General features: G+C 36.5%; 1 protein-coding gene across 1 annotated transcript in view; it reads right to left on the reverse strand.

The window, feature by feature from the left end:
• The window catches only part of LOC120533809 (ephrin type-A receptor 3-like), a 486863-nt gene that overhangs the window by 128504 nt on the left and 334268 nt on the right, over positions 1–24091 (reverse strand). The window contains exon 11 of the mRNA XM_039760793.1: positions 23197–23382. Within this exon, the coding sequence (XP_039616727.1) occupies positions 23197–23382 (186 nt within the window). The remainder of the gene's footprint in view (positions 1–23196; positions 23383–24091) is intronic.

The raw sequence follows: 24091 nt of genomic DNA on the forward strand, positions 1-24091 counted from the left end.
TTTACTAATAGAAATACACCAGGCTAAATCTGTGAAACATTAAAAAAAACTTATAAAAACCCATTAAAATGTTGATCTGATTATAAGATTAGCTCTTTTATGCATTAATATGTACCCAGCATTAATCCATTGCTTTTTGTTTTTGTCTCTCTTCCTGTGTTGTGACACTATGCACCCCCCACAACTGCTCAAAGAGCTTTATTCTATAGTCACTTGGGGTACTGGAGAAAGCGAGAAGTACTTGGATACCTTTATTATCGACTGTGCTGTTTCAGCTGTGCCCAGTGGAGGGTGGGCGACCAGCTGGCCGAGTTCATTCAGACGTTCATGATGTAGAACCTGATTACCATCAGACCTGACTATTTCATTTGCTCATTTCTGTCTTCTGACCATGACCCTCCAGAAGGTTTATTATTCTCCTATGTCCCATCGTAGGTGTTTTTTGTTTTCCTCGCCTCCATGTCAGCTGGTCAAGCAATCATATTCAGGAATCTAGAACTTCATTTACATCCTAAATCAACTGAAACCGCTATGGACTGTTTTATTTGCTTCTGTATCTTTTCATTAACTTTAATAACATCAGATGATTTCTACTCAATGGGATGCCATGTACATACTATATGCATAGGTGAAATGCATCAACTCACATGCAGAACCATAGGTGAAGGGCTTAAGCATTTCACTCTTATAGTGCTCCTGTGTAGTATAATTATCTCCTGTACCGTCATCAGTCCACACCTTGAACCTGTCCCAGTCATTCAATACATAAGACACAATGTTCCTCCGGATATCAAGAGTGAGCCTGATATGGCTGTGCAATATGTAACACAGAGAATGGAAAAGGCAGGCACCATCTCCGGGCATGGAAACCACTCGGTAAGTGACAGTTCTTTGATCGATGGTGATCACCTCGATAGACATGTTAATGGGGGTACAGTTGGAACGATAAAGTAAATGAGTACCTGAACAATGTAAACTAAGTCTAAAAGACCTATACAATAACTATAATCGTAATAAACAAACAATAAAACAGCGGGGAAGCCGTGGATTAAATAAAAAGGCTGCAGTTATCAGCAAGGAGACGTGAATACCGTGGCAAAGCAAGGAAGGGAATGAAGAGACTGGAGCGACGGACGGCCTTATATAGGCAGGCAGCCAACAACATGGGAGGCATGGTGGATGGTGTACCCAACACTGCCTTACACGGTGACCAAGCTGCAGGCTATGGACGTATATATGTACGTAAGTAGGATTCAGTTAACGTTGGGAACTCTTGTTCCAAATTTCTTGAAGATGGGCCCATAGGTAACACAGGCCATTGGAAAGTTCAATATGGCGGCCGACAGTGGCGTCATACCACCAAAATAAGTACGTACATCGGTTTAGGTTAGCGCAGGGAAGCCGCCTACCAAATTTTGTGAAGATGGGGCCATAAATAAGAAAGTTTAATATTGTGGACGTTGTCAACCGTTATGATTGTTACGCGTAGAATTTCTAAATGAAACCTGCTTAACTTTTTTAAGTAAGCTGTACGGAATGAGCCTGACAAATTTCAGCCTTCTACTTACACGAGAAGTTGGAGAATTAGTGACGTTTATTAGTATAGATTATCATAGTATTAATGACAATAATAATTTGGTGATTAATCAGTAGAAAGTACCTTGAGTTGCATGTAAAAATAATGTGCTATATAAGTTACTAGCAAAATACCCGTGTTTTGCAGAGGAGAAGTAGTGTGTTAAAGAAGATATGAAAAAGAAAAGGAAATATTTTAAAAATAACGTAACATGATTGTCAATGTAATTGTTTTTTCACTGTCATGAGTGTTGCTGTCATATATATATATATATATATATATATATATATATATATATATATATATATATACACACATATACAATATAAAGATATATATACATATCTACATATACACATATATACATATACACATCCACATATATATACATATATATATACACATAAACATATATATATATATATACACATACAAAATACATACACATATCTATACTAATAAAAGGCAAAGCCCTCACTCACTCACTCACTCACTCACTGACTCACTCACTCATCACTAATTCTCCAACTTCCCGTGTGGGTGGAAGGCTGAAATTTGGCAGGTTGATTCCTTACAGCTTCCTTACAAAAGTTGGACAGGTTTTATATCGAAATTCTACGCGTAATGGTCATAACTGGAAGCAGTTTTTCCATTTACTGTAATGGAGATGAGCTTCAACGCCGTGGGGCGGAGTTTCGTGTGACATCATCACGCCTCCCACGTAATCACGCAGTACATAGAAAACCAGGAAGACCTCAAAAAAGCGCTCAAGAAAACATGCATTATATAATTGAGAAGGCAGCGAAACAATAAGAAGCGAGTTCTGCTACTTAGAAACAAAGCACGATGTAAACCTACACTTTAAATTAAGTTCATAGACAGGCTGCCGCTGGCGTTTGTAATTTAGTGCCTGCCCATATAAGGCCATCCGTCAGCGGCAATCCAATAGCAAACTGCCACGGGTAAATATTCACGGGTGAAGGACTGTGCTTATGGAGAGGAAGATGAGATGGTCAGGGTGGTGTTTGACACAAACTCAGCTAAACTGCCAGAGAAAGTTTTAAGTGCCAGGACTAAGGTAACATTAAATAAAGCTATGGACATAGCACGAGATGGCACCAGCACAGCTGGGAAACTTCGATGCAAGTACACCGAGTGGCTCACGTGAACTGATGCAGTGCACAGATAAAAAGCAACAGTTCCAAAGAGCGCTGAACAAAAACCGAATTACACAATTGAAAAGGCAGCAAAAAATATGAAGCGTCTGATAAGCATATTCATAAATGCAGCTACTGTGGAAACAAAGCACACGGTGGAAAAGTGAATGTCCCGCTAAAGGAAGACAGCGTAAAAAAAAAACCCGTGCATGCAGTTTGTCACATCACAGATAAAAAGGAAGACGAGCTGTTTATTGATGCAGTAAGGAACTAATCGATGAATGAAACCTCTTATCTTTACAACGATTGACAAACACGGAATGTAACTTGAACACATCGTACAAATACGAGCCTGATTGAAAGAAATAATGATAATCAAATCCTTGATGACAGCAACATTCAATAACACTCACAAAACAATTACTGTATATTGACAATCATGTTACGTTATTTTTAAAATGTTCCCTTTTCTTTTTCATAACTTCTACTTCTCCACTACGATACACAGGTATATATATATAAATGTATATATATATACCCAGATCTACAATACATACTTTAGCTTAGACAAGTGGTGGCGCAATTGTAGAGTCTTCGCCTCTAACGCCGACATTCGAGGTTCGATTCCCGAGAGGGGATGTACTGACTATGTACGCCCGCTACCCGATTCATTTTACCTTCCCATCTCCTTGGTTTGGGACGTATGAAAAAATATTAGGTTAACGCAGAATCATGTTACGTTATTTTTAAAATTTTCCCTTTCTTAGCACAAGCACAGTTGAGAAGCTTCGATGCATGTACTCCATAAGCGTTAAAAATAACGCATTTAATCACACTTTCAATTCCAAGCAAACGGGAACTTTTGTCAATGCATGATTTCCTGGTACATCCATTACACTGATGCACACATCACAGCTACAAAAATGTTAGAGTCGGAATAAAGCGCGTTCCTACGACTGATCATTTCGACTACCCGAGCGAAGCCTTGATAAAAGCATGGTTTTGTGCACACTGAAAAGCAAGCAAAATTAGATGCATTACAGAAAGCGGACTTTGTGGCTCTTACTGGGGATCATTGGACTTCCATGACCGTTAGTAATTCTAAATACATCTAATTACAAAATGTTCAATGATCACACTGTTTTAGCCTAATGTACAAAATAATTTTGGCTAATGTTACTCAGAGTTTAAAGAGTAAGCTGGTCAAATTACCTTTTATGTTTCTGACTTATTTTTTTAAGAAGAAAAACTGCACTTTATGGTGAAATTTTGGTTATTATTATTTAAAGACAATACTATTCTGAAAATGTACTTAAAGTACTTAAACTACCACTTTATTTTTAAGTCTGCCCAATTTTAACCAGGGATGATATTTTTGTTTCTGTTTTGAATTCAAATGCAGTTTAAAAGCTTTTTTTCAGAAATTAAAACAGCTTCAGTTTACAATATTCATGTCCATGTCTATTATTTGATTCTGTCGCCCACTAAAACCGTTTTAAATAAAAAAAAAAAACATTTGCGATTTGGGGCAAATTTACGTGTCGATTACATACGATTAATCAAGATTAATTCTTACACAGCCTCTAATTAATTGGATTAATTTTTTAATCGAGTCCCACCCTAATATATATATGTAGATATATATATGTAGATTTGTATATATATGTGTATATACAGTATATATGTAGATATGTATATGTTGTATATACAGTATGTATATATATGTGTGTGTATATATACAGTATGTGTATATATATGTATATGTATATATATGTATGTGTGTATATGTGTATATATATATAACTGTATATATATATGTGTATAGATGTGTGTATATATATATATATATATATATATATATATATATGCCAGCAACACTCATGACAATTACAAAACAATTACATTGTCAATCATGTTACGTTATTATTAAAATGTTTCCTTTTCTTTTTACTTCTCCGCTGCCAATCGCAGCTATTTTGCTATATATATATATATATATATATATATATATATATAGATATATATATATATATAGATATAGATATATATATATATATAGATATAGATATATATATATAGATATGACAACAACACTAATATCAATGACAAAACAATTACATTAACAATCATCTTACGTTATTTTTAAAATGTTTGCTTTTCTTTTTCATAACTTCTTTAACACACTACTTCTCCGCTGTAAGCGGTATTCTGCTAGTATATATATATATATATATATATATATATATATATATATATATATATACACATATACAATATAAAGATATATATACATATCTACATATACACATATATACATATACACATCCACATATATATACATATATATATATATATACACATAAACATATATATATATATATACACATACAAAATACATACACATACATATACACATAAATATACATATATATATATATATATACTGTATATAGCAAAATCCCCGCGCTTTGCAGTGACGAAGTACAGCTTTTAAATTTTTATTAAGAAGAAAAGAAAACCTTTTTTAACTGAGGGAAAAAATACCAATAACTATTTGTTAAGGATCTCTTTGTATACCACGTTGTCAGTCCAGCACTCCGGTTGTAATATGACCAAGCTGTGCGAGCTTACTCTTGAGAATGCAACATATAGTTGTCCAGGTTTGATTCATGGAAGTGATCACTCGTACTGCGTTCAGTCAGTTCACGTGAGCTACTCTCTTTTGTGATGTTGCGATGTCCACAGCTTTATTTAATGTTAGCTAAGACCCGGCACTTAAAAGTTTCTCGCTACAGCAATTTTAACTCCATTCGTCGTGGGCATGACAAACGGCAGCGGGAGCGTGTCTATAAACTTAATTTAAACTTACAGTTTACACCATGCTGTGTTTCCGTAGTAGCTGCACTTATGAATATTCTTGTATGCGTTTTTTCTTCAGCGCTCTTTGGAGCTCTTCCTTGTTTTCTACGTACTGCGTTCACAGTCAGTTCATGTGATTACGTGCAGGCGTGATGAAGCGGCACGCAACTCCGCCTCCCACGGCCATCGAGTTGCAGTCTATTACAGTATATGGATAAAAATAGGTTCCAGTTATGACTATTACGCATAGAATTTCAAAATGAAACCTGCCCAACTTTTGTAAATAAGCTGTAAGGAATGAGCCTGCCAAATTGCAGCCTTCTACCTACATGGGAAGTTGGAGAATTAGTGATGAGTGAGTCAGTCAGTGAGTGAGTGAGTCAGTGAGGGCTTTGTCTTTTATTAGTATAGATTATTATTAACAACAATGAATGGAATTACATGGAACAGGGAAAAACAGTCTCATATCCAATAATGGGCTAAATTGAAGTCACCAGTTAATGGAACAAAATGCCTCATGATTGAGGCAGAAAATCTTTGTCCCTGATCAAAACGATTGCAAGTACATAAAAAATATGCAGAAGGCACCGTAGCAGAAAACTTGAATCAATTCCTACTCACATACAGTACAGTTAATACCAAGTGCAAAACAAACATGTGTTTTTCTTCCCTCAGTAATGCAGACACAAAGTAACACCTGGATTTCCCCCAAATGGTCAATGTAAACATTTTAGCATACATCTCCTAATACTGGTTAAAGACTGAAGCAAAATGATGCAGTACTTCAGGATGGAAACAGTTTCTGAATATAGTATACCAAATATTTCACAATTATAACAATTGTGAGATTGTATGCTGTCCAGGCAGGTGCAGAAGAAAGAACATACAATATACCATAGGTACTGCACAGATATTCTAAGATCACCTCCTCTAACCAGGACAAACCAATACCACCCAACAGTATTGTTACTTTTAACCGTGAAGCATATAAATGGCTTTCAGTGTTTTTATTAATTCTTTACCACCTGAATAGCTGGTAAACAAAAAGTGGAAGGCTCTGTCACTAAAAACTTACAACTTTGCTTTAGTTTGTACAGATTGTACAGCCTAACAAATGGAAAACTGGCAACCAATAAATGACCAAATAAATTACTTCTCACTTTAAGCCTTTTCAAAGTAATTTCAGATGAAAATATCCTGTACTTTGAATATTTCTGTTTTATGATATCCTGAAATACACTACCAGTATTGTAAGACAACAAGAGAGTGAATTAAAGAAATCTCAAGCAGAACTAATGATATAGTATCTCAGAATGATTTAATGCATCAAACATAGGCACAGTTCAATACATGTAATGTAGATCATGAGAAGAGAATGCCATAAACACAGTAACTAAGGAGTTCTGCAAGTTTTGAAGTCAGTAACATCATAAGACTAGCCAGTTGATGATTGGATTTTGAAGCTGGTGCACAGTTTGTTTTTTTTTTGTTTTTTTTTTATACATCCTCTAAGTGCCAGCTGAAATCCTCTGTATTTAGAATGCATTAAGAAACTGCTTTTAACATGTCCTTTGTTCTTCTATTCATCTATTTGCTCATGAATAACATTGGATGCACCAATGTTTGTCAGTCATCAGTAGACAGTATTGTTTTAGCACAACTTAATTTAAGTAAAGTAAATGTTTAATATTCAATATATAAAATAAAAAAATATTTACACAAAATAATTATCTGTTCAATCATCTTTAAATGTAGCCTCCGAGAAGAACTCTTGATGCACTTACTGAGCAACACAGTATGATCTATTGCTGTCGGCACTGATTGCAATCCCTCAGTCTCTAGAGAAATTATAAAGTTCACCATTTATTCTCATAATAATTGTTAATAAGATGTAACTTTCATTTTACAACTAGCCCCTCCTACTAAATAGGTGTTCAACCATTTGTTGTGATGTTTATATTTATTATGTAGTATGTATTAGCTATGTATGCGAAAGTATAGTGTCAATTTTTTTTTCTTTCTTCATCATTTATTTCTAGGCTTGAGTGTACAAGGTAGTCTAACTGAAGGATAATCCACTCTTGGTGATATAAGAGGTACCTCAGAAGGGTTTTGGTTAGACTCTATTGGGAACATTTGGATTAGGTTCCGACTCCACCTCATGGGGTTTTCATTCAGCAATGAGTGCATCTCATTTCATTAAAACTACAGATATTAGTGTGCTGCAGATTGTATGCATTTTGGTTTGCAGAGATGACTAGATAAAAATATGTGGTCGGCGGACAGGATAAATTAACTAATCTCTATTAATAAAAGGCAAAGCCCTCACTGACTGACTGACTCACTCATCACTAATTCTCCAACTTCCCGTGTAGGTGGAAGGCTGAAATTTGGCAGGCTCATTCCTTACAGCTTACTTACAAAAGTTAGGCAGGTTTCATTTCGAAATTCTACGCGTAAAGGTCATAACTGGAACCTATTTTTTCGTCCATATACTTTAATAGACTGCAACTCGATGGCCGTGGGAGCCGGAGATGCGTCTTGCGTCTCGCATCATCACACCTTCCACGTAATTGAGTGCCTGCCCATATAAGGCCGTCACTCAGCGGCAGGAGTGGAGGACCGACAGTGCCATCCCGGCCAGTTAATGGCAGGGCCGTCTCTCCAGTCTACACGAGACCCACCGCGACGCTTATATCGTCAGCGAAGATGCCTCTCTACACTATATAAAAGAAAAAGGCAAGTTTCCTTTCTTTACACCTTTTGTTCTTTTATCCCAAACCAAAGCCTTTCTCTCTTAACACTGCAGAGGACACAAAACTAATTTTCTTTAATTGCTGGTAATGCTGGTAAGGCACATTACTACAGGCAGGAATTTGGACGTTCACATAGAAAATGTAATTTCTATACCACAGCCGTCGTGTAGCGCCTTTCAAAAGGGATCAACAATCAAGAGATGATCCATATACATTTTAGCTGCTGTTAGCACTACTTACCTGTTATGTTATACCATCTTTAAAATGTTGCTTACCCAAAACCATTCCAGTGGTGCTCAATGTACAGTATCTTTACTTCTTAAAACGTTAATGTTTTACTGTTTAATAACTTATAGACTACATTTTATTTTTTTCCCTTGCACTCAGTGAGCAAGGCCAATGGGTGATCAGTTATATATACCTGTATATATATGAATGACCTCCAAAGAGCACGGAGACTTTTGATCATGTGAACGTGTCTGCAAAAAGTGGAGTCTCCTGTCCTGCAAAAGTACTATTAAAGTCAAGCAGCCGGCGTTTGATATGCTGACTGCACTTCTGCCGTAAGTTAAAGTGAGCACTTTTAATTTTTTTCCTCTTCCCTCTGAGCTATAGCCCAGACAACTGCAAACACAGAATCCCTTTTCTAGACCGCGGCAAACTAATATTAAGGCACATCACACTTTCTTTTGCACGTATATGATAAAACAAAAAGGCAAGTTTCCTTTCTTTACACCTTTTTAACTTTTATCCCAAACCAAAGCCTTTCTCTCTTAACACTGCAGAGGACACAAAACTAATTTTCTTTAATTGCTGGTAATGCTGGTAAGGCACATTACTACAGGCAGGAATTTGGACGTTCACATAGAAAATGTAATTTCTATACCACAGCCGTCGTGTAGCGCCTTTCAAAAGGGATCAACAATCAAGAGATGATCCATATACATTTTAGCTGCTGTTAGCACTACTTACCTGTTATGTTATACCATCTTTAAAATGTTGCTTACCCAAAACCATTCCAGTGGTGCTCAATGTACAGTATCTTTACTTCTTAAAACGTTAATGTTTTACTGTTTAATAACTTATAGACTACATTTTATTTTTTTCCCTTGCACTCAGTGAGCAAGGCCAATGGGTGATCAGTTATATATACCTGTATATATATGAATGACCTCCAAAGAGCACGGAGACTTTTGATCATGTGAACGTGTCTGCAAAAAGTGGAGTCTCCTGTCCTGCAAAAGTACTATTAAAGTCAAGCAGCCGGCGTTTGATATGCTGACTGCACTTCTGCCGTAAGTTAAAGTGAGCACTTTTAATTTTTTTCCTCTTCCCTCTGAGCTATAGCCCAGACAACTGCAAACACAGAATCCCTTTTCTAGACCGCGGCAAACTAATATTAAGGCACATCACACTTTCTTTTGCACGTATATGATAAAACAAAAAGGCAAGTTTCCTTTCTTTACACCTTTTTAACTTTTATCCCAAACCAAAGCCTTTCTCTCTTAACACTGCAGAGGACACAAAACTAATTTTCTTTCATTGCAGGTAATGCCGGTAAGGCACATTACCAGAGGCAGAAATTTGGACGTTCACATAGAAAATGTAATTTCTATACCACAGCCTCCGTGTAGCACCTTTCAAAAGGGATCTACTACCGAGAGATGATCCATAAACATTTTAGCTGCTGTTAGTACTACTTACCTGTTGTGTTATACTGTCTTTAAAATGTAGTTTACCCGAAACCACTCCAGTGTGCTCAATGTATCGTAACATTACGTAAACGTTAATGTTATACTGTTTAATAACTTATAGATTACATTTTTTTTCAGTGACCAAAGCTATACACACACATATACACACATACATATATATATATATATATATATAAATTATATATGTGTGTGTGTATGTATGTATGTATGTATGTATGTATGTATGTGTGTGTATATGTAATGTAGATAGGTGTGTGTGTATATATATCTATACTAATAAAAGGCAAAGCCCTCACTGACTCACTCACTCACTCACTCACTCACTCCTCACTAATTCTCCAACTTCCCGTGTAGGTAGAAGGCTGAAATTTGGCAGGCTCATTCCTTACAGCTTCCTTACAAAAGTTGGGCAGGTTTCATTTTGAAATTCTACACGTAATGGTCATAACTGGAAGCGATTTTTCTCCATTTACTGTAATGGAGTTGAGCGCGAAAGCCATGGGGCGGAGTTTCGTGTGACATCATCACACCTCCCACGTAATCACGTGAACTGACTTTTAACACAGTACGTAGAAAACCAGGAAGAGCTCCAAAACGTGCTGAAGAAAACATGCATTATATAATTGAGAAGGCAGCGAAACAATAGGAAGCGAGCGAGTGACATATATACAACCATATTCATGAGTGCTGCTACTTCGGAAACAAAGCACGGTGTAAACATAAAATTTAAATTAAGTTCATAGACAGGCTGCTGCTAGCGTGCATGCCCATGGGTAATGCGGGATACAAGTTTAATGAGAGGACACAGGATATAAACGAGAGTTGTATATTATTGTTATTAATGGCCTGGGGATATGAAGCGCTGGTAACACAATAAACTACAGATCCCATAATGCAGCGCTTCAGCTGCCTTGCTGAACACTTACCGCGTTAATCAAGTCTAGCTTATGATGCTGCAAGTTATTGCGAAGCTAGCCCACACGATGCCGAAAAGAAAAGTTGATTCTGAAAATAGAGCCCTTAAAAACTGATGGGAGGCTGAGTATATGTTTACTGACATTGCCGGTAAACACGTGTGTCTCATTTGTGGAGCTAATGTGGCTGTAATTACAGAATTTAATCTAAGACGACACTATGAGACAAAACATCACGATAACTTGAAAGACCTGAATGCAATGCAAAAGATATAGAAAGCAGAAGAGTTAAAGAAGAATCCAGCTAGGGTTACCACTTTTAATACAAAAAAATAAGGGACGCACACTTTGCAGACTCTACTTAAAAGACCCACCCTCCTCACTGGACAGTTAAAAAGACCAATCAAACTAACGATGACATCAAGTATTACCTAATCAAAAGTAGGAAAGGAGGCATCTTCATAAAATGTGTGTGGGATGATTTGCATGAGACGCTGCTTTAAAAAAAATGATAAAAAAATTACGGAACAAAACCCGTCCCGTATTGATTCAAAACAAAACAGCACACAGGAGTCGCCTCACTAATGAGCACCTGCTGTCCATCCGGACAATCTCCACAACACAGAACCTCACACCAAACATAAACGAACTTGTTGCCAAAAAAAGATACGAGGCGTCCAGCTCTAATAACATGACATATGACCAAAGACAACTAAATGATTTGATTTGTTATTGCTGAAAAGAACAAATTTTATTTATATTTCCAGGTTTTGTTATGCAGCATGTTCATATTTGAATTTGTATAATTTTGACAGGATATATTTTTATGGAGAGCAAAATCTTTTGGGATATTTCAAATTTAAGTTTATTTTTTATGTAAAATTACATAAGAGTAAAGAAATTTGAATCTGTGTTCTTTTAACGTTTATTTCTAACTTGTATAATTTAGACAGGATATATTTTTATGGAGAGCAAAATATAAGTTATTTAAGGTTTGAGTTGATTTATTCCGGAATAATATTCTGTCGACTAAATTAAAATTCCTTCTATTAAAAATTTAAATAGAACTTGAACAGAAACGATAGTTCATAATATCCACGAAGACTTGCACGTAAGAGCGGGAGTCATCCGTTTTTACAAGCAGCGTATTGCACTGATGCGAAATAGCCTGCCCATTTAATTATTTAGGAATGAATAAATAAATTAAGATTTTGTACAAATAATGTTTTTCATTTTTCTTCCTTCATGGACTCTGGCACCCCCAGCAACAGTTGCTCGCACCCCAAAGACTGTATATATGTGTATATATATACAGTATATATATAAATAAACTGCTCAAAAAAAATTAAAGGAACACTTTGAAAACACATCAGATCTCAATGGGAAAAAGAAATCCTCCTGGATATCTATACTGATATAGACTGGGTAATGTGTTAGGAACGAAAGGATGCCACATCGTTTGATGGAAATGAAAATGATCAACATACAGAGCCCTGAATTCAAAGACGCCCAAAAATCAGAGTGAAAAATTATGTGGCAGGCTAGTCCATTTTGCCAAAATTTAATTGCAACAACTCAAAATTGTACGCAGCACTTTGTATGGCCCCTGTGTTCTTGTATACATGCCTGACAACATCGGTGCATGCTTCTAATGAGATGACAGATGGTGTTGTGGGGGATCTCCTCCCAGATCTGGACCAGGGCATCACAGAGCTCCTGGACAGTCTGAGGTGCAACCTGGTGGCATTGGATGGACCAAAACATAATGTCCCAGAGGTGTTCTATTGGATTTAGGTCAGGAAAGTGTGGTGGCCAGTCAATGGTATCAATTCCTTCATCCTCCAGGAACTGCCTGCATACTCTCACCACATGAGGCCAGGAATTGTCATGCACCAGGAGCCACTGTACCAGCATAGGGTCTGACAATGGGTCCAAGGATTTCATCCTGATACCTAATGGCAGCCAAGGTGCCTTTGTCAAGCCTGTAGCGGTCTGTGTGACCCTCCATGGATATGCCTCAACAGACAATCATTAACCCACCACCAAACTGCTCATGTTGAATGATGTTACAGGCAGCATAATGTTCTCCATGGCTTCTCCAGACCCTTTCACTTCTGTTACGTGCTCAGGGTGAACCTGCTCTCATCTGTAAAAAGCACAGGGCACCAGTGGTGCATCTGCCCATTCTGGTATTCTATGGCGAATGCCAATCGAGCTGCATGCTGCTGGGCAGTGAGCTCAGGGCCCATTAGAGGACATGGGGCCCTTGGGTCACCCTCATGAAGTCTTTCTGGTTGTTTGGTCAGAGACATTCACACCAGTGGCCTGCTGGAGGTCATTTTGTAGGGCTCTGGCAGTGCTCATCCTGTTCCTCCTTGCCCAAAGGAGCAGATACTGGTCCTGCTGATGGGTTATGGACCTTCTATGGCCCTCTCCAGCTCTCCTAGAGGAACTGCTTGTCTCCTAGAATCTCCTCCATGCCCTTGAGACTGTGCAGGAGACACAGCAAACCTTCTGGCAATGACACGTATTGATGTGCCATCCTGGAGAAGTTGGACTACCTGTGCAACCTCTGTAGGGTCCAGGTATCGCCTCATGCTACCAGTAGTGACACTGACTGTAGCCAAATACAAAACTAGTGAAGAAAATGTCAGTGGCCTCCACCTGTTAAACCATTCCTGTTTTGGGGGTCATCTCATTGTTGCCCCTCTAGTGCATCTGTTGTTAATTTCATTAACACCACAGCAGCTGAAACTGATTAACAACCCCCTCTGCTACTTAACTGACCAGATTAATATCCCATAAGTTTCATTGACTTTATGCTATACTCTGATTAAAAGTGTTCCTTTAATTCTTTTGAGCAGTATATATATATATATGTATATATATATACACAGTATATATATATATATATATATATATACAGTATATATATATATATATATATATGTGTGTGTATGTATATATATGTATTTATATGTATATATGTGTGTGTATATATATATGTGTATATGTTTATATGTATATATGTATGGATATATATATATATATGTTTATATGTGTGTGTGTGTATATATTATATATATACAGTATATATATATATATATATATATGACAGAAACACTCATAACAGTGACAAAACAATTAAATGGACAAATGTTTCCTTTTCTTTTTCATTACTTCTTTAACACATTACTTCTCCGCTGCAAAGCGCGGGTATTTTGCTAGTAATAATAATAATTATAAGGAACTGCTACTTACTACACCTTTTCCCTGCAAACTTAGCTGGGCAATACCAATGCAACAGTTGGCTGTTGTGGAACTCACTACAGAAAATCTTTTTTGTATTTGTGCTTCCATCACTGATGTTTACTAAATTTGCATTTTCCCCATTTGTCTGGTTTGTGTCTTTTAAAGTCAGTTTCACCCACACACCATGTGCACTGTTCAGCATGATTGTTAGTTGAAGTTCAAGACAGTAAAAAATGCAAACCTGTTAAAAATTCTGTACGTTTCATTATTTCAGAAGTCATATGTACTTTACGATATCTCAAATGCATTTTAAAATAGCTTAAGACACGTTCCTGGAATTCAGCTTCAGATGAGATCAACAATAGCTCAGGAACTGGGACAGTGCAGAAATGGAGGAGTTAAGCCAACAGAATGAGACAAATTAAACTCATTAAGAATGTTTTCATTTCAGGTTTTAAAAATATGAGCACTAGGTCATTGCCAAAGCATTGACTAAACAAAAGAACACCGAAAATATTAGTAGGAGGTTAAGACATGCCATACCAAGGCAAAAATGCAATTCTGTGCAGCTAAAAATGCAAAATATCTTACAAGAAAATGAGGCATGCAAGTTTATTTAGACTTTTAATTTCAAGTGAAGATACTAACAATCAAGACATTTGTTTAAACAAAGAGTTCTTATTAGACCTTATTAAAGAATCTTGATTATTCTGTTACATGCACCTGTTAAGGCACCTCCAAAGACTGAGCAGGACTATACTGTATTTGTATCATGGTTTGCTTTAATACCATACTTGTACTGAAACTTTTAATGTGATGGACTATTTAGTGTGTAGTGATACTGCAGCACATATGCAATGTGTAAAGCTGGTTCATGTATAAATGAAGCAATAATGCAAGGAGTAGTCAGTTTTGTTCAAGTCCTTGTATTGTATAATTTTGCTTGATATAGTAAAAATCACCAAACGTAGTCTTGCCTCCTTGGCTTTAGTGAGTATTGCAAAACCATACTGTAACATTTTACTCACTTCTAGAATGCTAGAGACATCTGCATTAATAACAGATTCTAAGATAAGTTTCAGCATTTTCTTTCCGTCTGCAAATTACAGGCTGACCTACCCTAAACAAATGTGACCTGTACAGTGGCAAAGTGTGATTGCTACAAGATTCCAATACACCTGGAAAATTTCCTTGACAAGGTTTCCTCACTCACTGCTATTTTAAGTAATTGATTGGTTTCAGTGTTCTTCCCATGCTGCTCCATCCGAAGCTCTGATCTTATTTTTTCCTTCCTTATTAGCTGGGGAAATCTGTCGACTACATTCCTCAGACTACGTGACTGACAAGCATAATATTCATTTTCATGCGCATGATGCTCAGAAATGTAATAGAGCAGAATAATCTTACTTCCTTTATTGCATTAATGACCTGCCTTAATAAAGAGAAAGGTGGATGCATAAAAAACAGTTATCCATCAGTTAAGAAAACCTAGATGTGATTTTAGTGGGTTTAAATACTACAGTAAAACAATATTAAAACTTTATAACCTAAAGGACCGTGTTTGTTTGAATCTAATAAAACATAACACAACTGCTGACAGAGATATACCTTTAGTTTCTTCTTTTATACTACTATTATATATTATTTGCTTTCTGTTATGCTGGAGGTGAAAAATAGCATGCTCAAAGGCAGACTCAATCAACCATGGGATGAAAGTGAATATGTACTTTAAAAAGATATGTGTGTTTATTGGAAGATCGAAAAAATAACCAACTGACAGATCCCACAATGAATTCCAAAAATAAAAGCAAACAAATAAATGTAACATTCTTAACAATGCCTAAGAATCCAAAGCCCTATCTACACTAAACATGCCTAAAATTGTCCTCTTCATATTCAGAAATTTGGATGTCTGTAATAATGTACTATGACTTTAAATAGCGCTGGTGATCATATGGTATCAACACAGTATAACAGCCAACAACAATATGGCTGTGGCCATTTAAGGAGTTCTAAAATGTTAACACCCACAGAGAAATCAACAACAGAATGTGATGTGAATACTAATGAAGCACTGGGAAACATTTCCAGTTATGTTATTTGGGGTTATCAGGTGTTTAGGGTTTTTCAATATCAAACACCCTCACTTAGGTAACCCACCTGGGGTTGATCAGGCCCAGCAGAGTTAGTGCAGGTGTCATTCCTCTTCATCCATAGCCATCTGGAGGCCTTCTTCTGCAGTCTTTGTGGCTGCTCTGATGTCTCTGCTCTAAGTTACTTCTATGATACCAAGCAGAGTGTACGTTTTGCAGAGTGAGCAGCCAACAACTTGGATGGGGTTACATCCTCTCCATCATTTTCTGTGGCATTCTTGCAACTGTTCTTTGTTCTTTGTCCTTTTCCTCTCATTGGTGTCATCATTCCTATCTTACCAGGGCACTATTAATTCCATCATGACTACCTGGTTTGAAGCTTCAGACAGTAGGATTATCTCTGGGTTCAGCGCTGTTGTCACTATTACTTCTAAGAACTACAGCTTATTCCCCAGCTCGACTTTGAGCTGCAAATTTGAAGCTGTTGAGACTAGGCCTCCTTCTTCTGCTCTGATAGAGATGAATAGTAGCTTGCTTAGCTTTTGATATTATTGATAGCCATGTAGATGGATTCTGCTACCTCCTTTAATATTTTATCATACTGCCAGTGATAGTTTTCTTTTGCCGGAGCTTTTGGGCAGCTGCTGAAGATGTGCTCCAGAGTTCCTTTTCCAGTACAAAGAGGACAATATTGTGCATCACTCTTGCCCTATACAAAAATGTTTGATTGGCTTAGTAGGACATCACAGACTGACTGAATCATGAACACGATGCACTGAGGTTCTTCTTGTCAGGTGTCTGACCAGGAGATGATCTTGTCCAAAACACTCTCCCACCTGGTCCAAGCTCCTTCCTGCTGCATCCCTACTGCCAGACTTGTTCTCGCCTTGTTAATACCTGCTTACACCTCCTCCTGCAGCAGGTGAGGTCTTTCTTTGCCTTTGGATTTGTCATATCGAGGATAAGAAAGGCAGCCTAGCTCCATCCCTCCAGTTGCCATGGTCACAGCAAACACTCTGTGCCTCAGTCATGCCTCAGCTGTAGTCAGTGCATTCTTGGTCTTCAGTTGGAGGAAGCTGTCATATCACTCCATAATTAAGGCCGTGGTCTTCTGGGTCACATGGTGGGCGTCCAGTATGACCTCCATCAGCTTATGTAGTTTGGTGACATGTTAACATTACTGGAATAAAGCTAAAAAATTTGCATGAAACAAAACCAAAATCATAAAACTCTCAGTGGTTAACAGCAAACTCTAATATGTGAGGGTGAAATTAAAATGATAAATCTTTAATTTTTGGATATTTTCCCAAAAGTCAAAATGAGATATAGTAATGAAAGTCTAATAATTGCTTACTAATATATTTTAGATAGTACATATAATATATAGACAGAGTATAGGAGTGCAAAGGGAATTGTCTGCACCTTAATATCAGTAAAATCAAGGAACTGGTTATAGACTTTGTCTGCACCAAAGAGCCTCTATGGACTGCCCTAATACTTGAGGGTTCATATCAATGACAGACTGGACTGGTCTCGTAACACAGAAGAACTATATAAGAAAGGGCAGGGCAGGGTCTTGTTGAGGAAATTTTGTTGGGGAAATTTGTTTATACATATCTACATAAACACCATCGTGCATATAATGTTTCTCATGAACCTAAACAACTTAGATGCTGGATCAACTAAGATACAGTAGCTACTTCTGCAAGTCTCATGTTTCACATTAATAAAAAAAGTCATTGTAATTACCTATTTTGCAAGAAGTCTTTCTCCAGCTAGGATGCTTTTGTATTTCATGTCCTTCTGGGATCAACTTACCTACCTTGCTGTAGAACAGTAGTACTGATGACAAATCGTTTGAATTTTACCAAATGTCCCAAATCATGAATTCAGTCATCTTATTCCATAATAATTATCCAGCTTTTTTTTAAGCATTAAAATTCTTTAAAGCTGTTGAGTATACCAACTGAATTAACTTTCGTTATTCCTTGTAGTTCTTTTCTAGCTGCTTGGTTGTGAAAATCACTTTCACAGTGCTATGATGAATGAAATGATCTATCAGGTAGCTGACAATATGAATGACTTTTCCAGTTGGGTGTTGATGAAAGCAGTTGCATAGCTTGAACTGCACTTCTTATTTGACTTTGCAATAAGCTACATGTTATCATTGGCCACATTTTCATTATTTTAACAGTCATTGTTTGTAGACTGTGTGCAGAGATGTAAGCAGAAGTATGATGGAGTCATTGCTCTTGAAGAACTTTGGATTTTGCAAATGGCAAATCTTAATATTGAACTTACAGCAACTGTCAGATTCTTTTTTTTATGCAATGTTAATTTATCTTAATTGGTTTATTAGTGTGCATGCATTCAATGTAAAATGGGGCAGATTTTGCAGTTTCATTTTATTAAGCTAGAACCGGACCAACTGAGCTTAAACCTAATTTTGAAATGGTACTGTCCTGAGGTGATGTATGCTTTGATAACGGTATACAGTATAATAAGATTATTAAATATGCATCTACATATTTATTATATAGAACAGAATAGGACTGACAATTCTTTTCAACAAACATTTTTTAATCATACCTACCTTTTGAATACAGTCAATTCAGCTTTTGCTTAATACTGCCATCCCTTGTACTTTTGTGAGCATCACCTCATATTTTATGTATTTCACTTATTATAATATTTCTCCACCTGAACCCTTTCACTCCTCACATTGTGCACTCCTGCATTGTGTGTGCATTTCTTTTTATTTTACATGCACCACACATTTTGTGTGTACTGCCTTGTATATTAAATTCTGCACTTGTTTTAGTTTTATGCCACTTGTACTTCGGGCCAGTCATAACAACTTTACAAGAAGTCTACACCATGCAGGATACAAAAGTGAAGAATATTGCATGTATCATCTTGCCACACAGTAACATATTTCAACAAGTGCCATTTTTTAGATTAAGGAAGTATCAATTTCATTTCACACTTTGTTGGTTACTAAAAGACTAAGTTCATGTTGTGAAATCTTTCTTCAGCACATAATAACATCATCAGTATCTGGTTGGCATTGTACCTACATATTTAATTATGTCAAATTACCCCTGAATAATCTTTTATATTACATTCAACATGTGAGGCCTTTGAAAAGAATTAGACTGTCCTTCCATGGTAACTTTGATTTTTAGTGTGGAACTGCTCCTTGCTTTGATCAGTGTGTGTCATGGATAATTTATAGGCACAGATAATAATGTGGTGTTATTGTGTCAGTTCCATTGTATGTACCACTGTTCTATCAGTTGTAGTATTTTGTTAATTTTTTTGTTATATCATTGGACACCGTTGTATTTTTTCTGGGTTCAGTGATGTCTTACAAGTGCCTCTTAGGCCATATTAGGTAGTCATATTAGTATTGCCTTTAATGGTGTGGTTATAGCTTTGTTTGAAATGCAACTATTCTAGTTGGAAACTGCTGAATAGGGTGATATTTTTTATTTCGGCATAATAATCAAATCCTTCAGTGCTTTATATAATGTGGGATGAATAGGGAACATAGATGCCAATGTAGACGTATTTATGAGGTTGCCAACACTGGCCAGAGTAGTTTCTATGTTTAAAAATACAAATGTTGTGTATTTTCTACACAAACATCTGTTTACACCATTATCTGTTTTTGCTGATTATTTTTAGAGTTATCAGTTATCCTAATGAGTGAATTTGTGTGCTATCAGGGGATCCAATTCTCTTTTTATGAGTGTAGTAATATTTGTTGTTTCTTTGCAAATATTTTACTGCATTACCTGGTTAAGGCCATGCAGGAAAAATGTTTCTTTAACTTTGTCTTTTGTATATTTTATTCAGTATATATCTATTTTTTTCTTTTGCAGAAGAAGGATGAGGCAGCCCTTCAATGTCTCCAGTTATCTTGAGATTTCATGATCAACACACTGCGTCCTGAGCAAGCCTTGAGTTATTAGAACAATTAATTTCTTCTTTCACTCCTGTATATTCATTAAAGTACAGTATATTCTGACCAAAACTAGCTGTTTCACTCAAATAATGCAGGCACCTTTGTTACTAAAGTAAAGCTGTTTTTTCTGTGCTTGGCATGATTTATAACAAATATTAATGCTGTATTACAGCACAGTTACACAGCTTAACTTGTGACAAATGAACACAGAAAAGATACATCTGATGTCAGGTTTATTCAGCCTAGATCAACATGAGAATTATTTAAATGTTTTATCATATATACAGTGGTGTGAAAAACTATTTGCCCCCTTCCTGATTTCTTATTCTTTTGCATGTTTGTCACACAAAATGTTTCTGATCATGAAACACATTTAACCATTAGTCAAATATAACACAAGTAAACACAAAATGCAGTTTTTAAATGATGGTTTTTATTATTTAGGGAGAAAAAATCCAAACCTACATGGCCCTGTGTGAAAAAGTAATTGCCCCCTTGTTAAGAAATAACCTAACTGTGGTGTATCACACCTGAGTTCAATTTCCGTAGCCACCCCCGGGCCCGATTACTGCCACACCTGTTTCAATCAAGAAATCAGTTAAATAGGAGCTGCCTGACACAGAGAAGTAGACCAAAAGCACCTCAAAAGCTAGACATCATGCCAAGATCCAAAGAAATTCAGGAACAAATGAGAACAGAAGTAATTGAGATCTATCAGTCTGGTAAAGGTTATAAAGCCATTTTTAAAAGCTTTGGGACTCCAGCGAACCATAGTGAGAGCCATTATCCACAAATGGCAAAAACATGGAACAGTGGAGAACCTTCCCAGGAGTGGCCGGCCGACCAAAATTACCTCAAGAGCGCAGAGACGACTCATCCGAGAGGTCACAAAAGACCCCAGGACAACGTCTAAAGAACTGCAGGCCTCACTTGCCTCAATTAAGGTCAGTGTTCACGACTCCACCATAAGAAAGAGACTGGGCAAAAACGGCCTGCATGGCAGATTTCCAAGACGCAAACCACTGTTAAGCAAAAAGAACATTAGGGCTTGTCTCAATTTTGCTAATAAACATCTCAATGATTGCCAAGACTTTTGGGAAAATACCTTGTGGATTGATGAGACAAAAGTTGAACTTTTTGGAAGGCAAATGTCCGTTACATCTGGCGTAAAAGGAACACAGCATTTCAGAAAAAGAACATCATACCAACAGTAAAATATGGTGGTGGTAGTGTGATGGTCTGGGGTTGTTTTGCTGCTTCAGGAACTGGAAGGCTTGCTGTGATAGATGGAACCATGAATTCTACTGTCTACCAAAAAATCCTGAAGGAGAATGTCCGGCCATCTGTTCGTCAACTCAAGCTGAAGCGATCTTGGGTGCTGCAACAGGACAATGACCCAAAACACACCAGCAAATCCAGCCCTGAATGGCTGAAAAAAACAAAATGAAGACTTTGGAGTGGCCTAGTCAAAGTCCTGACCTGAATCCAATTGAGATGCTATGGCATGACCTTAAAAAGGCGGTTCATGCTAGAAAACCCTCAAATAAAGTTGAATTACAACAATTCTGCAAAGATGAGTAGGCCAAAATTCCTCCAGAGCGCTGTAAAAGACTCATTGCAAGTTATCGCAAACGCTTGATTGCAGTTATTACTGCTAAGGGTGGCCCAGCCAGTTATTAGGTTCAGGGGGCAATTACTTTTTCACACAGGGCCATGTAGGTTTGGATTTTTTTTTGTCCCTAAATAATAAAAACCATCATTTAAAAACTGCATTTTGTGTTTACTTGTGTTTATATTTGACTAATGGTTAAATGTGTTTGATGATCAGAAACATTTTGTGTGACAAACATGCAAAAGAATAAGAAATCAGGAAGGGGGCAAATAGTTTTTCACACCACTGTATTAAATAAATAATTATTACATATGAATCAGTTGAAAATTAATTGTACACATAAATTGCAGCTTCACCTAATCCTGATTCAGAATAAATCTAATCAACATGTGATAGATTCTAATGCAAATAACAGTAAAGAAACATAACCCCAAACTTCTACTAAAAAGTTTGTTGTGAGGAATATTTCAACTACTAAACACTCAGCCTACAAGTTTTAATGCAAAACTATAATACACATGAATATGTTTTTATTCAGTATTTAAAACAGATAAGCTTTTATAAATAGTATGTTAAATAAGCCTTATGAGAGAGGGGTTTCACAGCACTGACTATCAGCCTAGGCAGAGTGGACAGAAAAGAAAAAAATATATAGTATATTAATTATTCAACAAGAAGTAATGTCTGGCATATTATCTCAGGTAAATACTCTGTCATTATTTTCATTGTCTGTATAGATAAAGAGGGCCTGAACATTTGCCCATTATCTGAGCTCACTTAATATATTTCAGATTGTTGAGAAGTGGGAGCCTATCTTGGCAACACTACACAAAGCAGGTGCTAAATGTGTTACAAGGATTGATTACACACACACTCTCTCTCTAAAGGGGAAATCAACCTAACCTGTACATATTGTATTTTTAATGTTGTACCCAAAAAAAAAAAATCCTATTTAATACCATTTAAAACAACATTAACAAAAGCACATTGGTTACTGGTGCCTTCTCACTGCTTCAGTGTGCTAGGTTCAAATATTATGAGAGGGCTGTCTAGGTGGCTGTTGCCCTTTTTTTCCATGGGTTGTATCAGCCTTTTCTGACAATCACAAGGTGTATTGTTTAGTCTGACCTGCAGCTCTAAATTTCCCTGACATGATAATGTATGCCCTGAAACTGATTGACCCACTACCCAAAACCTGCACTGGAATAGGCTGGAACAGAAATGATCAAATAACAATTTCAAATCTGAAACTCTACTTCCTTTTCTAGCAATGTGAGCAAAAATGAATGACTTACACTTTGTGACAACTCCCTCCAGCCGGATAATGTTGGGATGATCAAACTGTCCCATGATGCTTGCTTCGCTCAAGAAGTCTCTTCTTTGTTTCTCTGAGTAGCCAGCTTTTAGACTTTTTATGGCCACAAAAATCTCTCGCTTACTAGGCAGCTTTAGTCGGCCACTGCACACCTCTCCAAACTCACCTGTTTAAAATGAGTCCACAATTAAATCTACACACACTCAAAATAGTGAGATTCTCAAATTCACATTTATAACTCACCATGGCAGATGGAAAAAATGGCATTGCACACCAACTCAAGATAACTACTTTTGCTCAGTGGGAAATCTATTTTAATTATATGTGTTAATTACTTGTTTTTAAATTATAGTTTACAGTTGTAAGAAATTAGTAATGCATCCAAAAACATTTAGTTACTTAAGTTTGCAATTTCAAAAAACATTAATTATATTTAAGTTTACTAAATATTTCACATAGATTGTCTTTGAAGGCTTACATATGGAAGATTATGCGTGCCAAAATTAAATGCAGTTCAACATTTTAACACCACTGAAATCCAATACATATGCAAGTGGACTATTTAAGTTTAGTATGGTGTTATTATGTCATAATTAAAAGCCTATCAACTAAATGATTGACTGCTTTACACTATGACATGTAATTTTTGTTTAAGTTTAAAATACAAATTGCTTTCATGCTCATAGATAGTGTGTTATAACTAAAACAAGGCAGGTGTATTACAATTCACTCTGCAGCAGCTCCATGTGTATTGCATTTCAATTCAAGACCACACTTTAAATGTACCAAAACTAAAAGTAATCAAATGACAAATGTCAACAGTTGGAGAAAGACATTTCACTTCTAAACATTTTTATATTGTAGTGACAAACAAA

Source organism: Polypterus senegalus, chromosome 1 (genome assembly GCF_016835505.1).
Source record: "Polypterus senegalus isolate Bchr_013 chromosome 1, ASM1683550v1, whole genome shotgun sequence".
Lineage (NCBI taxonomy): Eukaryota > Metazoa > Chordata > Cladistia > Polypteriformes > Polypteridae > Polypterus > Polypterus senegalus.